A 26,294-nucleotide genomic window follows, 5' to 3' on the forward strand; every position below is an offset into this window, starting at 1 on the left:
GGTTGAACATGTAAGCAAGTTAAGCCAGATTTCACCATTGTCTCTAAGGTAAAATTGAATTGTATGCAACTAGCCATCTGTACATCTCCCCATCTCCATTTTGACTTCACTTGGGTTCACGGACGGTTTGCACTCCTCGCCAAAGTCCATTTCCATCAGATAGGGGCATCTTGTGGATCTTTCGTTTGGTGACTTGTTAGCAATGTGCTGGCCATCTTTGGTTTATAAAGGATGTCTTAACCATGAACTATCGAAGGGGCTAAAAGCAACTTTCTTTTCAAGCTTCCTTGTAGTCAATCTTTTATCTACACTCTATCACTGCACATGAATTAGAACCGCACATCATAGAATTGCACAGGGATCACAGATAGTACATCCAGTCTGCATAAAATCGGATTCCACTACTGACCAGATCACAAAATGGCTGCACTCTCTAAGCTAAGACTAATTTGCATATTGTACACACGTAGGACAGTTTCTTAACTTGAAGTCACAATAACGCATGCAAGTTTTTTTTTTTTTTTTTTAAACAAAGTGTTATAATTTGTTCATGCTACCTAGGATTCAAGAGAGCTTTTCTGGACATTTGCAATACCTCACCTCTTGCTAGTTAGTAGTTCTAGTGCATGCATATGGTGTATACAGTAAGTAAACATGCATTTTTTTTTTTCACATTTTAAAACTATGGCAGTTCAGGCCATATTGTGCTGCCTGCATTTTATCTGCAATGCAGTGTGTCTCTTAACGTTTTCAATCCCGTATTAATAGGTGGCATTTACACATAAACACCTATATAGCAGCAAAGCTAATACAGCTTGTGATTAAAAATGTTTAAAAATAGCTAATAAATCAGATTATCTTGAGGTATTATTTCTTGCAAGTCAAAATGGAGAGCAAAAAAAAAAAAAATCAACCCTAATTTTTAGTTTATGTATACACTGAAAATAGCAACAATAAAAATAAGCATTTGTAGCAGACAATATTCCATCTTCACTATTATTTTTGCTACCTTTGGTAAGTTACTGGGGCAGATCTTGAAGTTAAAAACCCACGTTTAGAAATAAGTGCACGCTTCCCCCACTCTATAGCAGCAGACTTTTTGCCCCTACGCAAAACATTCTCATATCTAATTTTAACTTTACATACAAAAATAACTTGGAGGAAATACAAAAAAACATTTTATTTTAACATGAAAAATATCACAAAAATTAGTAAGCCTGAGATGTAGGTAGGGTTTTGGTGAAAAACAAGAGGCCTGTAGTGTTTTGGCTGCTGATAAAGATGCATGTATTGACAGCTGGGGTGGGAGCAGAATTATGCACTTATTTCTTCTGCACGTCAGTATCTTCAGACACAGTAAGCCACATGCACCCTTACTTTCCTTGCTCAACAGAGGCTGGCTGCTCTTTTTAGTTCCAGCGGAAGTGGATCTGACGTGGGCGATCGGCGCCTTCCTTTACCAATGGCTTATGGAACTCACGTCCTGCCCGAGAGTGGATATTTGCCCAGCAAAACTCACAGTAATACTGCAGGCAAGTGACATTGGCACAAAAAAAGGGAGCAAATTTCCCACCACAGCGTGAGCCCTGGCATTCATCACACATCTGGTCATCTAGCACGTACGGCTTTACCTCCACCTGCAAAGGGGGAAGGAACGAGGTCTCGTTAAGTCTGCTTCCGAAATCCAGTTGACAAACAACTCCCAAGGGTTCAGGGCAATGGCTGGCGCTCTAGAGAAAAGGGCCCGCTAGTCACTGCTTAAGGCTCCTTATCGAGCAGGCTGGGAGAAATCATGCTCCTCTCGGTCTAATACTCTTCAAATGTTTTGTGTTCACAAATGACCGTGTGTGGAAAAGCACTCTGATATGTGTTGTTTGAAGGACTAAAAACTGTCATCGTCTTTTCAAAAAAGACTAAAATTTACTTTTAAAACCTATAAATGTTGAGCTGTCAAAATACTGCTTCTTCACTGTTCTCGTAATAATTTAGCAAACACCTGTGTTCACACTTTTGGTGGTGGGAGGGCAGGAGTGAGCCTGTGAAGGCGTAGTGAGTAGTGATGGGAGGTAAGGGTTTTCCTGCCTGCCTCTGTCTCCTACCCAGTCCCATCTGCAGCACGGCTTGAGCTTAGCAGCCACTGACTAACAGGGCAGGGCGCCTGGCTTCTCGGCAGGGGAGAGCTGTGCCCTGTGGGAGTGACAGGTACAGACAAGCCAGGACAGCGGACAGTTTTACCAAGGACGTGTCTAGAGGTCTGCCCATCTTTAAATCAGAAGTCATCTCTGTGAATACCGCAGAGGCTCCAGTCAGCTGTCTGCTACTCAACTAGGCTCCCACATATGTAAGATGAGACTAATGGGACTTACTTGCCTCCTGGAGACTCAAGGGGGAGAATATACAAACATAGCATTTAGATACTGCTGGGCACCAGTAAATACCGTGTAAGGTGCCTACTGTTAGGTGCTGGGGATGCTTCCTTTTAATAACTTCGTGAGCAGGAAGCCGCTTCATTTGTCTGACTGAATGGGGCATCAGGCAGACTAAGGTCTGTCTTTCTTGAGAAGAGAAACTTGAGTGCTTAGTTTGAGATCGAGTATCATGGGTCTGCTGGAACTCGTGATGCATTTTTACACAGAAAACTCCATCCTGTTTTTTCTGACAACCCAATGGCACATGGTCAGATGAGAAGTAATGGCCAGACAAGTTTTATTTTCAGTGTTCTCTACTGGATTACCTGCCTGTATATTGAACCCGTAAGGAGCATTCCTGTAGCACTGTTTTCTAGCAACAAACTGCAACAGTTTGAAAGCTGATGAAAAGAACTATTTACATGTACGCGGCAGAAATGTAGTAGAGTTATACTGATTATTCTTCTAGTTCGCTGATGAGGTCACACATTTCACGTATATCAGAGATCTCACTTTTTTGCACATTTTCCTGTTTGGACTTGTAAGAGTTAACTTTTAAGTTCTATGGTGGCAGAAGCTGCCTGTGGGCGCTCATTCTTACAAGCCCAGTGATCGCAACACTTTTTATGTTCAATTTTTCTCTCTCAAAAGTTTCCTCTATATAGCCTATCTTGATTGCCAGGCTGTTACTTCTGACTCATTATATCTTTAATCAAGGAAGAACTTTCTATGATCAAAGAGCGAATCAAGTGTGCCTGAGATGTACTGGATTTCACTCCATGAGATGACAAACTGCATATGAGCTCAGCCTCCCTTGATGAGCACTCAGCAGCCAGTACTCAGAATACCTAGCACAAAACTATGGATTTCTGAATGACTGTGGAACGTTAATACGTGCTTTTTTCTCATGGTATTTCTCCCCCTTACAGTTAGGAAGCTAAGCAACTGCAGCCTGCTTCAGTGCTGCTGTATACATGGTACTTCATAAGCTGCCAAATGAAGACGTTCTCTTATGTAGAACTATTGTACAAAATGTTACAAATGCAATTATTTCATTTATTGGTACTTTTAAAATCTGAGGTATTCTTTTGGAAGTTAATCTACTTAGCTCTGAAGATGAACTCTGAAGATGAAAATCGGATGTCAAACTTACACTTTTAGAATATGATTAATATCTAATAACCTAATAACTCTTGTACATGTGAAAAGAAATCCATCGATTCTTCATCTAGCCTTATTTTTTAAATTAAGAGTGAAAAGAGTGAAGTTACAGCACTACTCTCTTTTTCACTTCACAGAATTTATCTGCAAACTTTGTCACCTAGATTCATAACTAATGAAACAATTACTAATGATTTAAAGTGAAGTTAACATGACTCACTTCAATAACTGCCAGAAATTATAATGAATTATATCACCCATGGAATAACACATAAATGGCAGTGAATCATCCATCTGTGGTGGAGAGGCACGAAGAGCTGAGTGGTGGCTCCTGCAGCAAGCAGCCTGCATGTGTAGCCACACACAAAGACCCAGGGCAAGTCCCTGGGAGCCCTTGTGTGGGAGGCAGGGAGGGGAAGCTATGTAAGTGGTGCCTTCCCTTCAGTCTTCTCTCCCTCCCTCTCATCCTCGATCAAAAATAAAGTAAGACAGGCAACAATTAGCACGAGGAACAGCAAAATCACACAGGCGCAGGTATTGAGCCCCAGCAAGTATGCTGCTAGAAAAACAAAATAACAAAAAGGAACTAAACCTCCAAGTGTTCATGAACCTAAAAAGTGAGTTTAAGAAACAACGTGAATCCCCTCTAAATAAGTATTCCATGCATTTCCAAGCTATCAGTTATACACTCAATCTGCTGCCGTATGGATCAATAACTGTATCGGAGAGGTGAAAGGTACAGAGAAATCAATGGCTTAATTTTCTGTATATGCAGTAATAGTACTACTTGTAAAGTATTTTAGGTTCAAATTCTTTAAAGTTACTATGTACCTAAACAGTAACTGGCTTTACAACTAAACTGCTCAGGGCTTGGGCAGTGCCTGTCCCTGGTAGAGTGCCCCATGTATGAGGACCGAGTTTCAAGCCCTGGCCCCCACCTGCAGTGAGGAGGCTTCACAAGGGATGGGAAAGTGCTGCAGATGCCCCCCCCCCCATTTCTCTGTCTCTTTCACAAGAAAAAAAAAAAAAGGCAACAGGGAGGTTGTGTATGTACTGAGCCCTAGTGATAAACCCTGATGGCAAAAAGGTAATACTAAAAATAAAGATGATAAACTCTCATCTATCTTAATGTATTTTTTTTTTAAGAAGGCATGTGTATCTAAGTTGTACTTCAAGGATATACTCTGCCTCCAAATAACTGGTCCTTCCCCATCTTTTTGGAAACGAGAGGTCTGAGATAAGACATTACAGCAGTCCTTTCCCCTGTATTTGTGGGTGTCAGACATCTACAATCACCCAGTTAGATGGAGTAATCACTCCGTTTATGACCACACGGCCCCTCACCCAGAGGAGGGGGTCAGACCAGCTCAGGGAACAGATGTGCTGCCTGGCTGCGGCCCAGACCATGACAGCAGGACCTCTGGGAGCCAGGCCCAGAGAGCATCATTTCCTCCATTCCCAGCTGCACTGAAGTGTAGCTGAGGCTGAAAACCACGGGGTGAGAAAAGCTCTAAGGTTCAAACCAGAGTTAAAAATCCTCATGGGAGTTTCTGAATATAAGGGAAGCCCCTTTTCTTAGGTACACGGCCCCCAGCACGAAGGACCAGTCACTCTGCCGGCGTGACCTGGATCTGTGCTGTACTTCTCTAACACAGCTGGGGCTGAGGGAGGGTCTGAGTGGCACCTAAACTCCTCAGGGCAGTCGGCGGCTTTAGGTCAGCACTCACTACTGGTCACCAGCAATTTCCCAGCGGGCGACTTACGCGCTTATCGATATCCCCGTGCTGCAGCTGAACGAAGCGAGCGCTGATGGCGGCTATGTAGCTCTGCTGGTTGGAGAAGGCGACTCGACCGGCACCTTTCGGGTACTTGAGCTCAGGATCCGTATCGATTCCTGCGTAACAAACTCCTCCGTACAGTCGGTCCATGATCATAGCAAGTTCCACTTGAAAGCAGAAGGAGTTCACATCAAATGTCAGAACAACACAGAAAACAACAGCCTTGTTGTATGGGATAATGAGTCCCGTGATCTTTTCTAAACCCAACTTCACACATGTGTACTAGGTCTTTGGCAGCTGCCCCAGGAAAGGGCTCCTGAGAAGTTTTCTGGAATAGGCCCATCTGTGAGTGAGTACATTCTAGCATGTTCCTACTGCTCTTCCCCAGCGACTGTGCCCCTTTGGCTCCTCTGTGGAGCCGCAGTGGTGAATAATTCCTCTCTACGCCCCAGTCTCTCTCTCTCCTCTACACCTTTGTAACTGCACTTTCACCACAAGGCTGAACTCATCTTGGTCCTTTGCGTCAAGGTCACCTTCTCCTCACTGCAACCCCCTTGAGGCAGCACTTGGACAGGATCATTCAACTCCTTCTCCTTCAAATACTTGTCCACCTGACTTCCAAGTTGCCATTCTACTAATTCTCCTCCTTCCTGGAGAGTCACTCCTTTTTAGTCTTCCTTACTAGCTCCTTTTTAACTGGACCTTCCAGTAGCAGAGTACCCAAGCCTTCAGGCCTAGACTTCTCTCTGTAGTGGTGCTTTCGAAGACTTCAGCCCTGTGATGAAGCTTAAATACTGTCCACCTGTTCTCAGCTCCTGAATTCTGATCTTCAGTCTGGGCCTCTCGCCCTGGACGTTAGACTCATCTTTGCAAGTGGATAACTAGCAGACACCACAGCACCCAGCCTGTTCAAAACAGCACTCCGATCTTCACCATCCAATGACGTCTGCTCCAGTCCATTCTCACCTACTCAGTAAACATTTGAAGGGTTGAAGTTCTCCAGTCGAGACCTTGACTTCTTTAATCCTATCATCACCCCAAAGCACATGCAATCCTCTAACACCTAGTTTTAGGACACAGCTAGACTTAATCACTCTGCCCCTAGTGTTAGCAGCCTGTTCCTTATTAATATTTTTATTTGGGTTGTAGTGAAAGGTTTATCTCTTTGTTTCAGATTATCTCCCCCCATCATGGTTTATTTACAAAATAGCAGCAAGAATGATTCTATTAAAATTATAGCAGATACCAATCCCGTTATTATCTGAGTGCTATTACCGACCTGCTTTTAAAAATAAGATCAAAGTCTTTCCAGTTCAGCATATTCTGACTCCAGTGTTCTTTACCTCAGATACCTAAGGACCTAATTTACCTCATAGCTACTGGCCACATCTCCTCTGCCTCTATCACCACTGATCCAAGCCACTGCTGTCTGTCTCCTGAACTGCAGCAAGCTCTCAAGTCTCTCATAATGTTTCTTTGTTGTTAGAATAAAATTGGTCAATGATGTCACTGAATACCTTACTAGCTTACTGGAAGTGAGTGATTTTTTTTTTTTTTTTGAAAGATGTTATTTTCTGAGAAAAAGAGAGGTCAGAGCAAAGTCTGAAGGACGTGGGGCTGGGGATTGAACGTGAGTACTCAGGTGTGCAAATACTGCACCTTACCCACTGAACCACTTCTCCAGATTAACCTTACTTGTTCAATGTCTTTTTTTTTTTTTTAAATACTTATCCATTCCCTTTAGTTACCCTTGTTTTTTTATTGTTGTAGTTATTATTGTTGTTACTGATGTCGTCGTTGTTGGATAGGACAGAGAGAAATGGAGAGAGGAGGGGAAGACAGAGAGGGAGAGAGAAAGATAGACACCTGCAGATCTGCTTCATCGCCTGTGAAGCGACTCCCCTACAGGTGGGGAGCCGGGGGCTCAAACTGGAATCCTTAAGCCTTATCCTTGCGCTTTGCGTCACTTGCGCTTAACTGGCTGCGCTACCGCCTGACTCCCTTCAATGTCTTTCTTCCTCCCTATACTCCACACACTCCAAGCTGGCCACTCTTTACTTCTTTACTTCCCTGGCTTCTTTACTCCCTGCAGTGCACTCCTGTCTCCTTTGCCTTCACACCTCAGAGTTATGTTCTTCTCCTTGTTGAAACACACACATTCTCACAACTCTTTGGCCATTCTAGTCCTACTTCATCTGTTCAAATAAAGTGTCTCTGAGATGTCAGTCTATCCAGTCTCCCTTGTGGAGGAGTCCATACTCCTGTATGGACTTCTGTAGCAGCTGTGTTCTGTGGGCTCTTCCCCTTGCATGACTCAGGACCAAATGGGGTGTTCTCCGTGATGGAAGGCAGCATGGCGCCTCCCTCCCAGGGTAACGTTCTCCAACGTGCGAACAGCGAGCAGCATGCCTGTGCCTCCTATAGGACAACTTCGCGCAGATCTTCAGATTCTCATTACTGATAACAGACACGCTTCCCCTCCACTTGAGTTAAAAGAAGTCCTGCAGTTCTTCCCATATTGGAATCAGTGCATGAACAATGAATTGACTCCAAATTCTTGTTTCTTAAGAGTCAAACTTTAAAAAGTCAGAAGGACTGGGTGGCCCGGGAGGTGGTGCAGTGGGCAGAGCACTAAACTGGAAAGCACGAGGCCCCAAGTCTGACTCTTGCACTGTATATGCCAGAGCGATCTTTTAGTTTCCTTTTCTCCCTCTCGTAAATAATCTTCAAGTCAGAAGTACTGAGTCGCGGCTTCTTACAGACAGTTAAGTCTTGATAGCTGAGCATCCTACTGTCCATCCACTTGACGATTCTCAGAGTGAGCTTGTCTCTGGATTTTGTGCTTTGCACCTATTGGTACCTGAAGAATTTATCCTTCCCCACACAGTCCCAAAGTGTCCTGTACACAACAGCTGTCAAATATTGACTTGATTAATTCATATCTAAATTAATTTTTATAAAAACAAAAATGGGTTAACGTTCTACTTACCTGCCCGTAATGGCCTTGGAACTCCTCCAACAAAAATCGTTTTTCGGGGATCCAGGGGCTGAGAGCCATCCATCACAAAGTCACTGTCACTTAAATTCCAAGGCCGGATCTGAACCTATGGAGAAAGTGGCATCACCACACTGGTCTCTTCCCCATGTCAGCTAAGTTTGCTGTGTGCCAGTTAACAGTAACCCTTTCATCACCCACAATTTATGAGTGCTGGATTTGGCTGTTGCTTAACTGCTGTTATTATTATTATTGATTTCCCTTTTTGTTGCCCTTGTTGTTTTATTGTTGTAGTTATTATTGTTGTTGTTATTGATGTCGTCATTGCTGGATAGGACAGAGAGAAATGGAGAGAGGAGGGGAAGACAGAGAGGGGGAGAGAAAGACAGACACCTGCAGACCTGCTTCACTGCCTGTGAAGTGACTCCCCTGCAGGTGGGGAGTCAGGGCTCAAACCATGATCCTTACTCTGGTTCTTGTGCTTTGCACCACGTGTGCTTAATCTGCTGCGCTACCATCTGACCCCCAACTGCTGTTATTTTTTATCTAGACACCAGTTATCTATATGTCACAAAATTTAACTCATCAAGGTAGGTTAACCTTTTTCACTACCATTTTAAGCAGGTTTTAGAAGTCTGCACTTGTGGACTAAGGTGCATGTATTATTTACTTACTGGTTTGTCCTTGATGGTCGGGCTGGAGACACACAGATACAGTTTTCCATCTTCTTCAATACAAGCATCAATCAGTGCCTGAACTGAGCTTTCTTCTTGAAAGAGAAGGAACGCGTAGCCTGTGATAACCATTAAAAATGAGACATGTCAATGAACGTGATCTAACACCAAATTTCAGTAGTGTTTAGAAAATAGATCCTTTCGAAAAGGACATATTATCATCAACTCAAAGGAGCTATGTAGTACTTCCTATCGGGGAACACCAGACACATGTAGCAGATGGACAGGCAATAGTTAGCTGCTTTTTACACAGCACCTACACTACCTCGTACTGTGCTAGTCCACTGAGCATTTGTTCCTACTTGGTGTACAATGAGGCATCGACGGTTAATTTCCCTTGGCTAAGTCACAAGTGAGCCACATGAGCAAGCAGGAGGTTAAGCATTTCAAATCCAGGTCACCCCCTAGGTCTCCCATGTTCTTGAGTAGGGACATTGTCTTCTTAAAGGATTTGACAGAATTAGGTAGCTAAGCATATCAGGAGCTAAGTTTCCTACACATGCCCTCAAGTAGAAAATGGTAGAACATGGCTTCTGGACAAAGGACAAGTGGAAAGACCCAGGAATTTCTATTAATAGAGGCGAAATTCTAGTCCATCTGAAAAATCCCAACTGATACTGAGTGAACTACCTTGAGGAAGTTGGAATGAAATGGGTTCCTGAGTTCAGGAGGAGTTGGAATTTTCAAATCAAGCCAACTTGCATGAGCAGTGCAAAGTTGTCTGGGGACGGTCTGAGCTCCAGATGCAAGTTCTTCCTTACAGCCTGACACGGTAGGGATATATGTCCTTCCTCCCTTCCTGATGACTACAAAGTTTCAAACTTAAATAAAAAAAAAAAAAAAAAAGCATGTGCCCATCAGCAAGAATAGCTTTATTATAAAAAGACATCAAGATTGGCACCGTGTACTTATTTCTTATGTACTATTTCTCAAAGTTGCTAAGTTTACATAACTGACCTAAAAGCACTCTAGTCACTGGTAAGACTTCTATGCAAATTAGCCCAGAGCCCTGTAATCCAGGATCAGTGAAGAAGCCACTGAGCAGGCCGTGTGCATCTGTTCCATTACACAGTGAAAGTGAGAGTTCACAATTTAAGCAGAGTCTACACAAAATGGCTTTAAGTATCACAGACAATTAACATGGCACCAAAAGAATTCAACCTAGTAACATATACCTGACTGCAAAAAGAAGGCCTCAGATCCATCTACACAAATATGAACTTCCAGAGGTATGGTTATGAAAGTTTACTGAAAGAAACACATTTTTTACCTTTCTAACTACCACAAACAATTTCACTGTGCTTTAAAATTAACTTTTAGAGAAGGCTTTATTTGATACAAGCTCTCTCTCCTCAGTGTTTTATAGTAATTGAAAAGATAAAAGGCCAGTGTATTAACGCAGTAGTTTATCTAATACTTTAATGTTGCTTAAATTTTGTGATTCTGTTATACTAACATTTGAATATTAAAAAAAAATAATACATTGAACCCAACATTTTATATTGTTTATATCATGGACTTATAGTGAAATATAAAGCCATTTTTGTGGCTACTGGGAAAGATATCAGGAAAATTAAGCAACCTAGTAGGTAACTTATGATCGCATTAAGACAAACCATTAAGTTATTCTTACATAAGATATACCATCTAAAGTTCTTAAAGAACTTGCTAAAGCAAACTAATACTTAAATAGGGTGAGCTGTACTCATGGCAGAGGAAATGTACTTATATGTTTCCAAAGGCTCAAGTCACTGTCTTAACTGCAAGAGAAAGTCACCAACTGGATCATTCTCCACCCATGTTTCCTAAACTACAGAGAATGCAGACATGTGGCCAGGCCTCAGGTGTCTGAAAGAACAAAGCTTGGCAACACTTGTCTTTGATGATGGCTAGCGTGAGCAGTAATTGTACCGAAAACAAGTCTGCTTTCGCTGTGCTTACTAATGTTTTGTTGTGTTTTTTTGGCTTGAGAAAAATTAACAACCATAACGGTGACATCATTTTTGCTTCCTACCATCTGTGTCAACCCACCTTTCAAGGCTTAGGAGTTCACCATCCCTCTGTATGAACAGAGGTTTGAGCAAAAAATACATTCTTTCTCTTCCTGTCTGGATACTTCCCAGTTATATTTTATCCACATGAATCATGCATGTGTCTATCTACACACACACACTTTAGATTGAGCCCAAAATTTCTTAGTGAATCCCACCCCTATGACCCACAACTCAGGCCAAAATAAATTCGAATTCTCAGTCATACTTTTATTTATTCATATCCTTTACCAGGCATCCAAGAATCTATGGGCTACCGAGAATAAAAATAAACATTCTTGTAGAGAGTGACACTGACAAAATCATCACTATTAGTAAAGCTGCAAAAATATCGACTTGCAACCGTGCTGAGTGCTCCCACTGGGAACACTGGGAGGTGCTGACCTTGGTGGATGGGTCCAGAAAGTTCTTCTGGAGCAATTATCATTAAGCTTAGATGACAAGAGGGTACTGTGAGTCTTCAGGCAGAAAGAAACATACATACAACAAGCCCAAGACAGAACACAATCAGAAAAGAACTACGGCAGAGAAGAGGAGCAAGTCGGCGGGCTGGGCAAGCGCACCTTGGCCTTTATTCTATAAAATGCACAGAAGAAAACATCTCTGGACATCAAAGACCTACTGGAGACTCGGCCCAGTGGCCAGTGGAATCTAAAGCAAGAATGAATAAATACGTGGGATGATACCAAACTGAAAAGCTTCTACACAGTTAAAGAAAGGGTCACAAGCAGCCTGATAGAGAGATTCATCTGAAAATATATGAAGAAGTAACGAATGCCTTTATCCCAACAATAAGAAACCACTGGAGACTTTTGGAAAAGGAGCAAGAAATAGCACTGTCAGATGAGTCTGCAGAGTGATTACTTGAGCTCCAGCATGGCAGAGAAGCTGGAGAGAGGCAATGATTCGGACAGGCTGGCCACCTGCAGAAGGGACCTCCCTATCATCAGACCGGTGCATTTTCTGCCCTGGCTCCCATGTTCACTGAGAGCAGGGGACATTCCTCTCCTCACCCAGTGAGGCCAAGCTTTGTTCAAATGAATTCCAGCACCTCTGTAGTTCTTAGACTCTGGAGATGAGCAATCAGAGTGGTGGATCCTAGCGAGAGGCGACTAGTAAAGGAGTGTCCTCCTCCTGCATTCTTCCTTAGCTGGGCCTTTGAAAATTCACATCTGAAACATTTTATTTCTTAAATATATGCAAAGTGAACATCTGAGGAAGGACAAATTAATGAGAAAAAAGGAGCAGGGCTCACTTTTGTGCCCAAAGCTAATTTTTGAAAATGTGACACCTGGGTCTAATAAAACATTCAGTGTTAAATGAGGATTTGCATATGATACAAACCAACCTTCTATGTTTATTTTGTACACTCACACAATGCTCATTTTTCTTGACAGTTTCAAACTAGCCTCATTAAAGGCTGTAATTATAACATGGCCTTTTAAATTAATTATTTACTCCCCTCTCTAACTTGCAGGCAGAGGGCATACTGTTCCCGCTGCTCTCTGTTGTTACCTGGAACATGTGTGTGAATCATAGAATATTTACATTACGCTTAGGCTTAGATTTTCTTTTTATTTCATAAAGATCTCAATTTCATTGCTAAACACTTTATCTGCATTTAGAATATTTTAAGTAGAAGATATTCTACTTTTCATTTTCTGAAATATTTTGTTTATCCATTAACTAAAGACAGACAAAAACTGGTAAAGGAGGGGGAGACAGAGAAGGGGGTGAAGAGAGGGGAGAGGAGGAAGGAGGGAGGGAGGGAGGGAGGGAGGGAGGGAGGGAGGGAGGAAGGCCTACAGGTAGGGAGCCAAAAGCTTGCAGGCTGTAATGCTTATTCTACCAAGTGCGCTACTGCCCGGTCCTTGCGACTCCAAAATCATCAACTCATTGTATACCTTTTTTTTTTAAAAAAAAAAAAATTACTTATTCCCTTTTTGTTGCCCTTGCTGTTTTATTGCTATTGATGTCATCGTTGTTGGACAGAACAGAGAGAAATGGAGAGAGGAGGGGAAGACAGAGGTGGAGAGAAAGATAGACACTTGCAGACTTGCTCTACTGCTTGTGAATCGACTCTCTTGCAGATGGGGAGCCGGGGGTTGGAACCAGGATCCTTGCTCTGGTCCTTGAGCTTTGTGGCACGTGCATTTAACCCACTGCACTACTGCCTGACTCCCTGCTTATTGTGTATCTTAAGAAAGCAAAGAAGCTGTCATAATTCCAGGTTGGCTTGCATTGAAGCTAGACTAGTTACCAGGCCCATCCTGCCATATACTGTCAGCTTCCACAAATTATTAGTTTATATTATACAAAGCTCTGGTGATATTTAATTCTACAAGATAATGCAAGCAAAGTGACTTCCTGTAGCTTTTGTTCTCATAAAACTGACCCCCCAGTAAGTCTTCACAATGAAAACCTCTTACCTTTTGGTGGAAAATAGGATTTGCTTTCTGCTTTATGAGGCCAATCTACTACCAAAGGTCCAAATCTTCTAAAGCTGGCGGTTATTTCATCTTAGGAAACACAAGGATCTGCATTAGGAATGCATCTTAACGATTCTATAAAAAGCCTGTTTTTCAAGTTAGCTTAGAAACATGTAAAGTGTGAACAAGTGCAAAATATATACCTGAAAGCAGAAGTACACTAGAGTCTGCAGTGAGTACCCCCCCCCCCAACACTTCCTCTCCACTATTCCAAGCTTTGGGTCCATGATTGCTCAACAATTTGTTTGGCTTCGTATGTTAACTCTCTTTTCAGCCACCAGGTTCCAGATGCCATCAGGATGCCGGCCAGGCTTCCCTGGACTGAAGACCCCACCCATGTGTCCTGGAGCTCAGCTTCCCCAGAGACTCACCCTACTAGGGAAAGAGAGAGGCAGACTGGGAGTATGGACCGACCAGTCAACGTCCATGTTCAGCGGGGAAGCAATTACAGAAGCCAGACCTTCTACCTTCTGCAACCCACAACGACCCTGGGTCCATGCTCCCAGAGGGATAGAGAATGGGAAAGCTACCATGGGAGGGAGTGGGTTATGGGGATTGGGTGTTGGGAATTGTGTGGAGTTGTACCCCTTCTACCCTATGGTTTTGTTAATTTATCCTTTCTTAAATAAAAAAGAAATTTAAAAAAAAAGAAACATGTAAAGTCTATAAGAACAATTTAAATTATCATATAGCCTAAAATGAATTACAGTTTAAACACAAATTCATTTGAAAGTAGCAGACTAATTAATTCAATGTGGCTTTTTAATTTTAACAGGACAAGTTCTAATCCATACAATGAAAGCATTCAAAGTGAATGAGTTTATAGTAAGCCAGCACTAACGTAGTGAGGCCATAAATGCCACTGGCATGAAGAGCAGGCCAACATGAGCTCAAGTTCAATACAGAGCTCCTCTAAAGTTTGATAACTAAAACCGCTGGGAACAAAAACTTGTTAAAACATGATGTGAAAAGTTCTAATACTCATAAAATGTAAGGTCTCACACATACCAGGAAAGCACTGAAAGAAGTCTGATGAAAACCCCTATTAGACTGATTAAAACTTGGAAAACTGTTTTTTTTTTTTTTTTGCATGTCTGAATTTTGATAGAAATATTTCCTTGAATATAACTCTATTAGGTACAAGACTATCAGATTTCCCACAAATCCTGAATCTCAGACACTTTCTTTCGTTACTAATGTACATATACATCTTACATTTGTTTATCAGCATTTGGATAGCTTGACTTGGCTCCTTAGTTGTTTTTTTTTTTTTCCTGTTACTCTGGATTTCATAATCTCAAACTGCTTTTTTTTTTTTTATCCTTAAAGACTCATTATTCCAGACATGGTTTTTATGGCTGACCACCTTTATTCTATGTGTTATGGACATATGAAAAGCTTAACATTTTGGGGCCAGGTGGTGGTGCACCTAGTTGAGCGCACATGTTACAGTGTATAAGGACCCGGGTTTGAACCCCCAGTCCCCACCTGCAGGGGGAAAGCTTTGTTGAGTGGTGAAGCAGGTCTGCAAGTGTCTGTCTCTCTAGCTTCCCTCCTCCTCTCAATTTCTGGCTGTCTCTATCCAATAAATAAAGATAATAAAAAAATTTAAAAAAAAAGGCTAACGTTTCATATTAAGTATAGTCAACATGTTTATTATATTCAAATGTGTTCTGTATTTTGAAAATGTAGGTGGTGGAAGGGGCCTGGTGGTAAGTAACACTCCCAGCAGAGCACATAAGTTACAGTGATAAGGATGCAGGTTCAATCCCCTGGTTCCCTCCTGGAGAGGGGAAACTTAATAAACAGCGAAGCAATGCTTGAGGTGTTTCTTTCTCCCTGCCTCGCCTTCCTCTCTCAATTTCTTGGAACAAAAAGGCTGCCGGGAGCTGTGGATTCGGCATGCGCTGAGCCCTATCCATAACCCTAGAGGCAAAGAAAAAAAAAAAAAAGTAGGTGGCTGATTCCATAGTTCTGATACTGTGAATAGTGCAGTTTTGAACACGAGAGTACAAATATCTTTTTGAATTAGTTTTTTCCTGTCTTTTGAACATACCCCTAGGAGTGAGACTGCTTTACCCTAAATGCCCACTGACAGATGACTGGATAATGAAATGATGGGACACATATTGAATGGAGTACTATTCGGCCAGTAGACTATGTCACTGTTCTCACTGTGCTCACAGGACCAGCGATGATTATGCTGAGGCAGATCAAAGGTAACAGACAACTAGCACACAGCTTCACTCATGTGGACTATAACCTGCAAGGCAAGCAAACCTGAAAAAACCATGGTGACCCAAGTGTCTCTTAAATTAATTCTGTGAAAAGGGTGTAGATGTGGAAATACACACACATACCCACGTCAGACTACATTACTGAAATTTTATAAATGTGTAACAAACCAAAAGCTAATATAAAGTAAGTAAAATGCATATGGATTATGACTTTATGTATGAAAATACTACTTACAAAAAATATACAACAGAGGGGGCTGAGTGGTGGTGAGCCCTAGTGAACACCCACGTTACCATGCACAAGGACCCAGGTTCAAGCCCCCACTTCCCACCTATAGAGGAGATCTTCCTCCCTACCTTACCCTTCCCCCCTTCCCTCTCTAGTTCTCTCTGTCCTGTCAAATAAGATAATGGAAAAAAAAAAATGGCTGCTGGGAACGGTAGACTCCTAGTATCGGCACTGAGCCACAGCAGTAACGCTGGCAATAAGAAGAAAAATTAATTACTTACACACACATTGTGTATCGTCAGGTACAAGATATGGGAATCAACTTTGAAAACATTACTTGTCTCTGTATTCCAACCAGTGACAAAATGTTTAAATAGTGACGGATTATCTATTCTAACTGAAATCCTCTAGAGGTTAAAAAGAAAAATCCCCATCCATATTCTAGTTCAGATCACTGAATTTCCTTAATCACAGATCATATCCTTACCTTCATCAATATCTGGAGGAAGACCACCAACAAAAACTTTTCGAGAGAAACGTTCTATTCTCTCTCCATTTTGGTGCGCTGAATAGCATGTAGGTGAATTTAAAACACCGACTTGATCGTTATGACCATCATCTAGCAGGGCATCATCTATGGGAAAGAGGGAGGAACGGCCTAAAAAGAAAACAAAATGTGAGTCTCAGATAAGAACATGATACACCGACGACATCGATCAAAAAGCGAGAACACATTTAATGGCTTAGAATGTAAATAAGACCCAGACAATGACTCAGAGAAACTCAGACAGCTTAGGGTGTCAATTCCCTGGATTGAAGAGAGAAGCAGTCCAGAGAATGACTTGGAAGTGAACATATGACTAATGAAAACAAGCAGTAAGACACTCCCATCTTTCTCCATGGAAACAGCAAGAGTCTGGTTGGTGTGTGTGTGTGTGTGTGTGGGGGGGGTGACACTGGATGTGTAACAGGAGAATCCTTTAGAAATGGGTGGCAAAAAGCAGATGAAGCAGGCTGTCTAGATGAGAAGACAGGAGTAACTGTAGACACTGACATGTAAGGACTAAGCAACAATGTTTCCACAGAAGTTCTCTGAATTAACTTATCACACATGTGCCTGTTATATGAAAGGGCAGACAGGACTCTGGCACATGGGCAAAATGAACTTAGAGCCCACCGGAATCTAGCCGTAGGGAGCAGCTGTGTACAGGATCCGGCCCTTGTATTTGACCTTCTGCATTTCTCTGTACTGAGTCCGAATCTAGACACTGTGGCAATTAAAAATAACAAGTGTTCCTAATAAAATGCAGAACCCTTCTCTCAGGGGATGTATGTTTAGGAAAGATAAACTCTACAGTGCAGCCACACAGAAATCGAGGAAGCTTCAAAGCCCCTCAAAGGAAGCGTGCTGGAGAGAGAGGGGCAGTCTGGCTAGAAGCGAGAGGTTCCCTCAGCCCCGAGCCAAGCTGGATAGCAGCTATAGTAAAAAGGGAAGGTCGCAGTGCTGATAGAGGACATCATAAAGGAATATTCATAAATAGCTGTATTTGTAAGAACCTGGATTTTAATGCTTCAAGTGGGAGGAGAAACACAAGTGAGAGCTGGAAAAATAAATTGATTTGAGCAATAGGGAGCAGTCAAAACTGGCTGAAATGTAGGAAGCAAGCAGAATACACACTAGGACAATGCCCAGAAGGTTGGTTTAGCCTTGGATGTTGGGCTAACGCAAACAGTTTATTTAGCAGACGATGAACAGAACAGTAACTGGATGCAGTGACTTAGACAAGACTATGACTTTTCCTGTGCTGTAGGAAGATTTATGGAGCAAATATGGTTAAGATGGGTGGAAATGAGCAGGTTAGCACTTCTTCAAAACACTGATCTGAAATCAACAGACACCAAAACAAAGTGTACCATGAAAACTCAAACTATCAGTCTCAGGCATGGGGAAGGGAACACCAATCAATACAGATCCCATGAACATTAAAAGGCTAAATAAAAAGGACACAGTAACAACTTCATGGTACTAAATCTGACAACTCAGGGAAATGAACAAATTCCTTAAAATGTGACAAAATAGGCAAAAGAAGTGTATATAGTACGTAGAACTGGACAGAGATAGAGCTGAATGGCTATAGAAATGAGTATTCTGCCAAGTGCTGAACTAATCCAATCTGTTACTTAAAGATGAAACACTAGCTTGTTTTACATCCCTAGTTAAAATCAGGTAAAAACAGGGAGTCAGGCGGTAGCACAGTGGGTTAAGTGCACGTGGCGCTAAGTGCAAGGACCCGTGTAAGGATTCCGGTTCAAGCCCCCAGCTCCCCACCTGCAGGGGGGTCGTTTCACAAGCTGTGAAGCAGGTCTGCAGGTGTCTATCTTTCTCTCCCACTCTGTCTTCTCCTCCTCTCTGTCCCATCTAACAAAGAATCAATAACAACAACAATGATAACTACAACAACACTAAAAAAAGGGCAACAAAAGGGAAAATTACAAAAAGTCAGATAACAACATTTTAGGGAAAGGAAATGAGTATCAACATCCCTTATGAACAAGGAAGCCAAGGTCCTAAGGACAATATTGACAGGTTAAACCCAGTATACAGAATAAGGGGAGATGCACCAGGATTAAGTAAAAGTAAAGTCCCTCTGGAACGTAAGACTGGCGTTTAAAAATCAACAGACTGTAAGATTCATCACACTAACATGAAGAAATAGAATACTATCAACACCATCAAGTCCATAGATGTAAATACAACTGGTAAGCGTTCTGAAGCCATAATGATAAAGCTCTCAGCAAACTAAGGAAAAGTTGAGATGTGAAGAACCATCAAATACTTTCCCTTTGAGATCTGGAAGGATGCACACTCTCGTTATTTCTTTTTTTGAAAAATATTTTATTTATTTATTAATGAGAGAGAGAGGAGGAGAGAGAAAAAGAACCAGACATCACTCTGGTACATGTGCTGCTGAGGACTGAACTCGGAACCTCAAAAGCTTGAGAGTTCAATACTTGATCCACTGCGCCACTTCCCAGACCACACACTCTGGTTATTTCTATCTTACATATCAGTCTAGAACCAGTGTATCAAGAAAAAAAAGTTTAGGGACTCAAAATAATGAGAAAAAAAAGCACAAAGGAACAACAAAATCAGAAGACTTAGACATTCAGAGCTTATTAGCTGTGGTTAAGGTAGCAATACAGATGTTAAGACAGACAAAAAGCTAAATGGAACAGAGTTCAAAACTAGACTCATTACACAGAGTCACTAGATGATTTTCAAAGGTACAAATGAAGATATGGGAGAAACATGTTTTCACCTTTCATCAAAATGAAATAGTTTGATGCTTATCGAAAGACAACTATTATGTAAAAAGCTAAGCAACTGCTAGAAAATAGAACATAGTGAATAAAGAACTCTTATCCGTGAAGACAATTCAATAGAAGTGGATAAAGATTCATACTGTGACAGACCTCACATGGAAAACTACTTGAATATCTATAAGTAGGGAAAGGAGATAAACAAGTTGTGATTTATTCATATAATAATTTGTCAATAAAACAAATGATGACTGATAATTGCCCTTCTGTACAAAGAAACAGTCATGCTAGTTCCTTGCTGACCTGTGAAAATGATAAACATTTAAAAAGCAGTTACTTATGAGATATAAATAATGGTTCCTTCTTTTAGAAGGCAAGTTGACACAGATGTTCCTGAGCTCTTCACCACAGTATCAGAAGTGCTTTCACCGCTCTAGTAAGTTATACTCAAGATTTTTCACCTTGGGGCCAGCTGGTGGCACACCTGGTTGAGTGCACACCTTACCAGGCACAAGGACTCAGGTTCAAGACAGCAGTGAAGCAGTGCTGCAAGTGTCTCTTTCTCTTTCTCAATCTCCTTCTCCTTTATTTATTATTTATTTATTTATTTATTTATTGCCTCCAGGGTTATTTCTGGGGGTTCAGTGCCAGTACTATGAATCCACTGCTCCTGATGGCAATTTCTTCAATTTTATTGGACAAGACAGTGAGAGGTTGAGAAAGGAGGAGGAGGAGACAGAGAGAGAGACAGACACCTGCAAATCTATCTGCTTTACCATTTGTGAAGTTTCCCCCCTGCAGGTGGGGGACTGGGGGCTTCAACCTGGATCTTTGCACAGGTCCTTGTGCTTCACACCATGTGCATTTAACCAGATGTGCTACTGCCCCCCAGTTACCCTCTATCTTAACAAACGTAAAATAAATTAATGAAAAGGTCGGTCGTCCTGCTGCTGAAGCCAACGACAGACAAACATTAAGGACACTGATCAGCAAACTGTAGTCAAGATGATTTTTACACTGTGGTTAGGGGTTCACTGAAGTCTAAGGTTCTTTCTACTTTAGAAGTCATAGTAATTTACTGGGGCAGGGTGGTGGTGCACCGGGTGAAGCACACGTTACGATGCACAAGGACCTGGGGCTCAAGTGTCCAGTCCCCACCTTCGGGGGAAAGCTTTGCAAGTGGTGATGCAGTTCTCCAGGTCTCTCTCTCTTTATCGCCCCCTTCCCTCTCGATTTCTGGCTGTCTCTATCCAATAAATCAATAAGGATAATAATAAAAACATTTTTAAAAAGAAATTATTCTTTATTTATATCTAGATTGTTGAGGGGGGGGGAGAGAATATATATCAATGGCCGTGAGAACCAGACCGTCACTCTGGCACATGCAGTGCCACCGACTGAACTCTGCACCCCACACCTTTAGATCCGGTGCTCTAGCCACTGCACCATCTCCCAGGCTTCTGGAGAGATCCTAAGAGATTTTTAAAGAGTGAAGTACTTTAAGACAAAGAAAGGCAGAGGCAAAAAGAGGAGAAATGAGGAGAGAAAAAGTCCCTGAGGTAGAAGATAACTGCAGAAGTAGTAATAGTCGGATAAAATAGAGATTATTATGAACTAAGTGCTCAGAAACACTCTATAAATAGAGCTTATGCTAAGATAGTAAAATGTAACTACCTATAATTAATGAGTAAAATGTGTAGTAGGAAAAAAAAAAGTTACAACATCAACATTAGAGGAACAAAGAAGAGGTCAAAGGGCAAAAGCCATCTGCTCAATCACAGACAATCAGAGAATGGGATGGGGTGGCAGAAAGCGAGGGAACAAGGTAGGCCAGCTGAGAGGCAAGAGTGGGGAAGAGGAGCTGGAGACCCAGTTCACTCTGGTGCAGGAAGACAACAGGAGGTGATGGGTGTGGTGTGCAGACCCCTATATCACAGGGAGCTAAGAAACTCTACTCTTGTCATGGCTGTCCAGTAAGCCATTATTTAACCCCACAAAGTGATTGAAAAAAATCACCAGTGACGAGATGATGAGAACTTAAACAAGGACTTTAGAATGGGAAACCACAAGCCTTTGCACCAAAGTCAAGGACTCAGGAGGAGCGCAGAGGGGGGTCGGGTCCTTGTGCAAGATGGCGGCAGGAACTCAAGGTGGGGGTCAGTGTGCTCTGTAGACACTGTCACCAGGAGAGGAGAGACTATCCAAATGCTGACAACTCTACTGGAAACCACTAAGCACCACCACCACCACCACCACCACCACCACCACCACCACCCCACCCCACCCCCGTGAGATTTTAAAAGGCAGGAATAGAAACAAATATGCCCTAAGAAAAGAGGAGCATGCTTCTTCTAGCCTGCAAACAAGCTCTTCTAACCAGGCACACGGGTGCTCCAGAATGAGGGGTGGCAACGACCGTGGGGTAGCATCTTCACAACTGCTATTACTCATTTCAAAATATTTTCAAGAGTTTAAGAATGTATTCCTGGTCCTAGAGACACTGCCATCTAGCAGTAACATTACTCCGAGTTCCCTGTGCTGAAGTTACGAGCATGCTTGCACCCAATCCTTACCTGGCGCCCTGGTGTGAGCGCAGTCAGAGAAGTCTGACTTGGGTGGGTGTGTTGACGTGCGCTAGCACTGATCATTAAACGTGGCTGTTCATATTTCAGCCTTTCTTTGGAAGCCTAAATAAAGATTTCTTTCAATATCTCAATGGGAGACTGGCGGGAAGAGTGCACAATTAAGCAGCTTATGGCTTAAAAATGGTCACGGTTCCTTCATCTCAACATATTATTCTGTACTTTTAATGATAATTACTCTAAAAATATATAAATCAGTTTGAAATTAAGGATGAGTGTGCTATTCTTCCCATCTCCCAAGGTCCTAGCGGCAATCTGTTGGCATCAATAACCCAAAATGTGTGATGGCAAAGCCAAGACAGGTGAAGCTGGGGGGCATGGCAAGTGGTTCACCTCATACAGAACACAGGTCACCATGTGACAGGACCAGGCCTCAAGCCACAGCCCACCACATGAGAGCAGCTACAGAGAGTTCTATGAGCAGTGGAGGGATGCTGGGTCTCTCTCTCCTCCCTACGTCTAGAGCGGGGGGAAAAAGACACTGGGGTGGTGAACGCATACAGAAACTGGGCCCTAGTGAACAGCCCTGGGAGTGGGAGAGATTCAGAACTGATCTCTCTCCAGTAGCACTTAACCCTAACTAGACCTGTAGACAAGTGTTTCTCCAAAGCAAAGAACTTGAGAGTCTGGAGTATAACTATCATCCAAGGATCCTTTGCTCTAATAGTAGATCTGTTCTTTACTCAAAGTATGAATAAGAGATTGAATTAAAGCATTAAGGATAACATAGTGCCCTATGATTCTTACGCTGTCTCTTTTGTAGATTTGCGAAGAATATACTTTCCTTAAAATTTGCTATGGTTGGGAAGAGGCGTAGAACAGGCAGTCAAGTCACTCTTTTCATGGAGAAGGGGACTGGCACAGGTTTTGTTTGTTTTCTGTAAAGGTCAGATTGTAAATATCTAAGACCCTGTAGACTATACTCTTGTTTCTTCTGCTTGAGTCTTGTCATCATTGCAGCTCCAAAGCAATCAGATAAAAAGGACACAAATGAGTGTTGCAATAAAGCTTTGCTTACAAAAGCGGGCAGTCGGGCCTGTGGACCACATTTGAATGGACCTTTGTCTTGTAGTGCTTACTCCCCTGACAGTCATCAACAGCGTGCATCTAAGGTGGACTTCATCCTTAGTCCCAGCATGAAAGGATTTGGTCCTTGTGACATTAGGGGGTGAATATTTACTCTGGCTACTCAGAAGATTACTTAAGAATCAAATGAGTTCTAATGGAGTCCGAAAATTCTAGGCCAACTTCAAAAGCAAAACAGCTTTAATAATTTAGTAATTAAATAATTTTTTAATAACTTGCTGTTCCAGCACATTGACCTGATGGCTGCACTGTACATATCAGCCCACCCTCTCTAACTGAACTTCCATGATAATGCTCCCTTAAAAATCATTCCTCGTGTCTTTCCATGCTACACATAATCTGCTCTCCAAACCCTGGGCTTAAGAGCTACAAGAGAATATGGTGCTTAGTACCATTAACTGAAGCAGATTCTTTAGATTACGTAGTACATTCTGTACACTTTTCATTCCTTCTAGACACAAAAGTCCTTTAATCCTTTATTAAGGGGGCAGATTGTAATATAGAACTATGTCAAGTTGAGAGACAAGCAGTTTAATCTGTTCTTCTCTCTCCCCCTCGTGACCCCAAACCAACTCCAAGCAAAGACCAGTAGAGTATGTTCTCATAATGGAAGAAACAATCAAATCAAATCAAATGGCAGACACTGTCCAGATAATTCTGCCATATTGAAGATATTTTCCCTCCTTCCCAACCCTACTTCCAGGCAGCTCTGGAGTATTTTTATGGCTCTCAGGAGACAGAGATACGTAGAAATTTCAGGTCCTGGGAGTCGGGTGGTAGCGCAGCGGTTAAGCGTATGTGGCGCGGAGTGCAAGGAATGGCCTAAGGATCCCGGATGGAGCCCCTGGTTCCCCATCTGCAGGGAAGTCGCTTCACAGGCAGTGAAGCAGGTCTGCAGGTGTCTATCTTTCTCTCCCCCTCTCTGTCTTCCCCTCCTCTCTCCATTTCTCTCTGTCCTATCTTAACAAGGATGACATGAATAACAACAATAACCACAACAACAATAAAAAACGGGTGACAAAAGGGAAAATAAATAAATACAAAATAATTAATCAAAAAAATTTTCAGGTACCAACTTAAAAAGCAGGAAAAGTTACCTTTGCTCTTTTTAATTCATTTCCAGTAAATTTCATATTATTACCACCTAGAGTCAGCTTGATGTAAAGTTGTTACTGACATTATTATAGAAATTAAAATATACAAAGTCATTTTGGTAGCGATTTGATTTGACTACAGGCAAGCAGGAAATCTTTTAAATAAAAACAGCCCCTCTATTCTATGCCTTGGGCACAAAAGTGAGTTAAAGGTGGCAATTAAGAAGGAAAAACAGTTCTTCTGAAACTGGACTACAAAGTGAAAACGCCTTGCAAAAATATTTTTGTTCACCCATGATTCTGCTGGAATCATGCCTTGTTTCTGGTAAGAGCTATGTCAGCTCAGTGTGATATATTCCACATGAACAGATTTTTGACTTTTTTTCAAGTGTTGAAATGAATGATTAAGAGCACTTGCTTTAATGGGCCAACCATGGAGCCCTTAAAGGGGGTCCGTGGTGGTTAGAGGTCATCACTCTGACAGTGGCATTATAAATAAGGGCAAAGAATGAGTCCACAATAGGAAGGGAGTTGGTCTAGTTCTAGTTCCTTGTGATTCATCCCTTTGACATCTTAAGAGCTTCACGGTATTCAGAGTATTTTCAAGTTCAAACAAAACCTCTCAGCAGCATTACCCAATGAATATATTTTTCATCTGACCATCAAAAAAAAAAAAAAATACAAGCAAACTCGTAGTCTTCACATAGAACCTACTAAACAAATTACCAATGTCTTTTGACTAGAGAGGAAAATTCAGGTGTTCCTTCCCATACTAAGCCAAGTTAAGTGTATTCTAAGTTCTGCCAGTCTATTCTAAAAGCTTCTAGCTGAAGCTTTAACTCCATGTGGGAGTCAATCTTCCTTTTGCCAATGATGGATGGCAGCTCTGAAGCAAAGGAAATACAACCAGAAGTAAGTTCCTATTCAAAAGCAGAAATCTGTTTTTCCTTAATATTCACAATCTGTATCAACAGAAATGAGATAAATAACCAGGTTTTTTAATACCTTGTGTTCAGAACTTTCTAGATCAGACTTGCAATGGGGCATGCCAAATTAGATGTAAATCACTAAGGTCAAAAGGCTAAGAGTAAAACAGAACAATCCTAAATTACTGTATGATTTTAAAAATACTCCAAAACTGTAGGATGGCAAGTGGATTTTATCAAATGAACTAAGGAAATACATTACGAGAAGTACATTATAATTAAATAACATAGCTGCGTATTTGTAACGGGTACTAAAATTCTAAACTTGCATTCTTCTTATCTCAGTCATGCTAATAGCAAGTTATTCAGCTTCAGTTTTCTAAGTTGTGCTGTATTTTAGTTAAGGGATTTAGAATACTGCTTAAAGTACAAAGACATTGGCCTAAACATACGAGAGAACCAGACTTCAAAAGTGAAGTTAAATTCAGATTACTGTGAAATACAAAGTTGGATACCAATTACTTAAAATTAAAACCAATTACTTAAAAACCAATTACTAGTTTCCATCATCAGTGATGGCAAAAGTTTTGCATAATTGTTTCCTAAGGACACACCCACCCTCATGGTCAGATGGAGATAATGTACTAGGGGGCCAGGCAATGGTTCACCCAGAAAAGTGCACCCATTACAATGTATACAAAAACCCAGCTTCAAAGCCCTGGTCTCCAACTGCAGGGGGCAGGTTTCAGAAGCAGTGAAGCAGGACTGCAGGTGTCTCTCTTCCTGTCTCCCTCTCTATCTACCTCTCCCCTCTCAATATCTCTCTATTCAAAAATCAACAAATAAAATTAAAAGAAAAGGACAGAAAGGGGCACTATTATTATTGTCTGTCTTCTCTGATTCATTCAGTGGAGACAGAGGGTCAAGGAAGAATCTATTTATTTGACACATAAGACAATGTAAATATCATGATTATTGCTCAGAGGGTAACTTAGCAGTACATTACTGCTTTGACTTTTCATCCCTTATACTTTTCTCCCTTGCAATTTCTAATTTCTCCACATTAAAGAAAAAAAAACGACAAAAGTTAAGGATGGCAGCTGCCACCTGGAAGGCATCACACTTCACATCACACACTCCACA

General features: G+C 41.7%; 1 protein-coding gene across 7 annotated transcripts in view; it reads right to left on the minus strand.

Annotated features, from left to right (window-relative positions):
• The window catches only part of CPEB2 (cytoplasmic polyadenylation element binding protein 2), a 68,249-nt gene that overhangs the window by 2,434 nt on the left and 39,521 nt on the right, over positions 1-26,294 (minus strand). For all 7 annotated transcript variants that reach the window (XM_007517870.2, XM_007517875.2, XM_007517873.2 and 4 more), the window contains 6 exons: positions 16,570-16,740; positions 13,557-13,646; positions 9,017-9,135; positions 8,337-8,451; positions 5,333-5,514; positions 1-1,637 (listed from right to left, as the gene is read on the minus strand). The exon at positions 1-1,637 is cut by the window's left edge and continues 2,434 nt beyond it. In XM_007517870.2, the coding sequence (XP_007517932.2) occupies positions 1,410-1,637; positions 5,333-5,514; positions 8,337-8,451; positions 9,017-9,135; positions 13,557-13,646; positions 16,570-16,740 (905 nt within the window). In that variant the 3' untranslated portion in view covers positions 1-1,409. The remainder of the gene's footprint in view (positions 1,638-5,332; positions 5,515-8,336; positions 8,452-9,016; positions 9,136-13,556; positions 13,647-16,569; positions 16,741-26,294) is intronic.

Source organism: Erinaceus europaeus, chromosome 3 (genome assembly GCF_950295315.1).
Source record: "Erinaceus europaeus chromosome 3, mEriEur2.1, whole genome shotgun sequence".
Classification (NCBI taxonomy): domain Eukaryota; kingdom Metazoa; phylum Chordata; class Mammalia; order Eulipotyphla; family Erinaceidae; genus Erinaceus; species Erinaceus europaeus.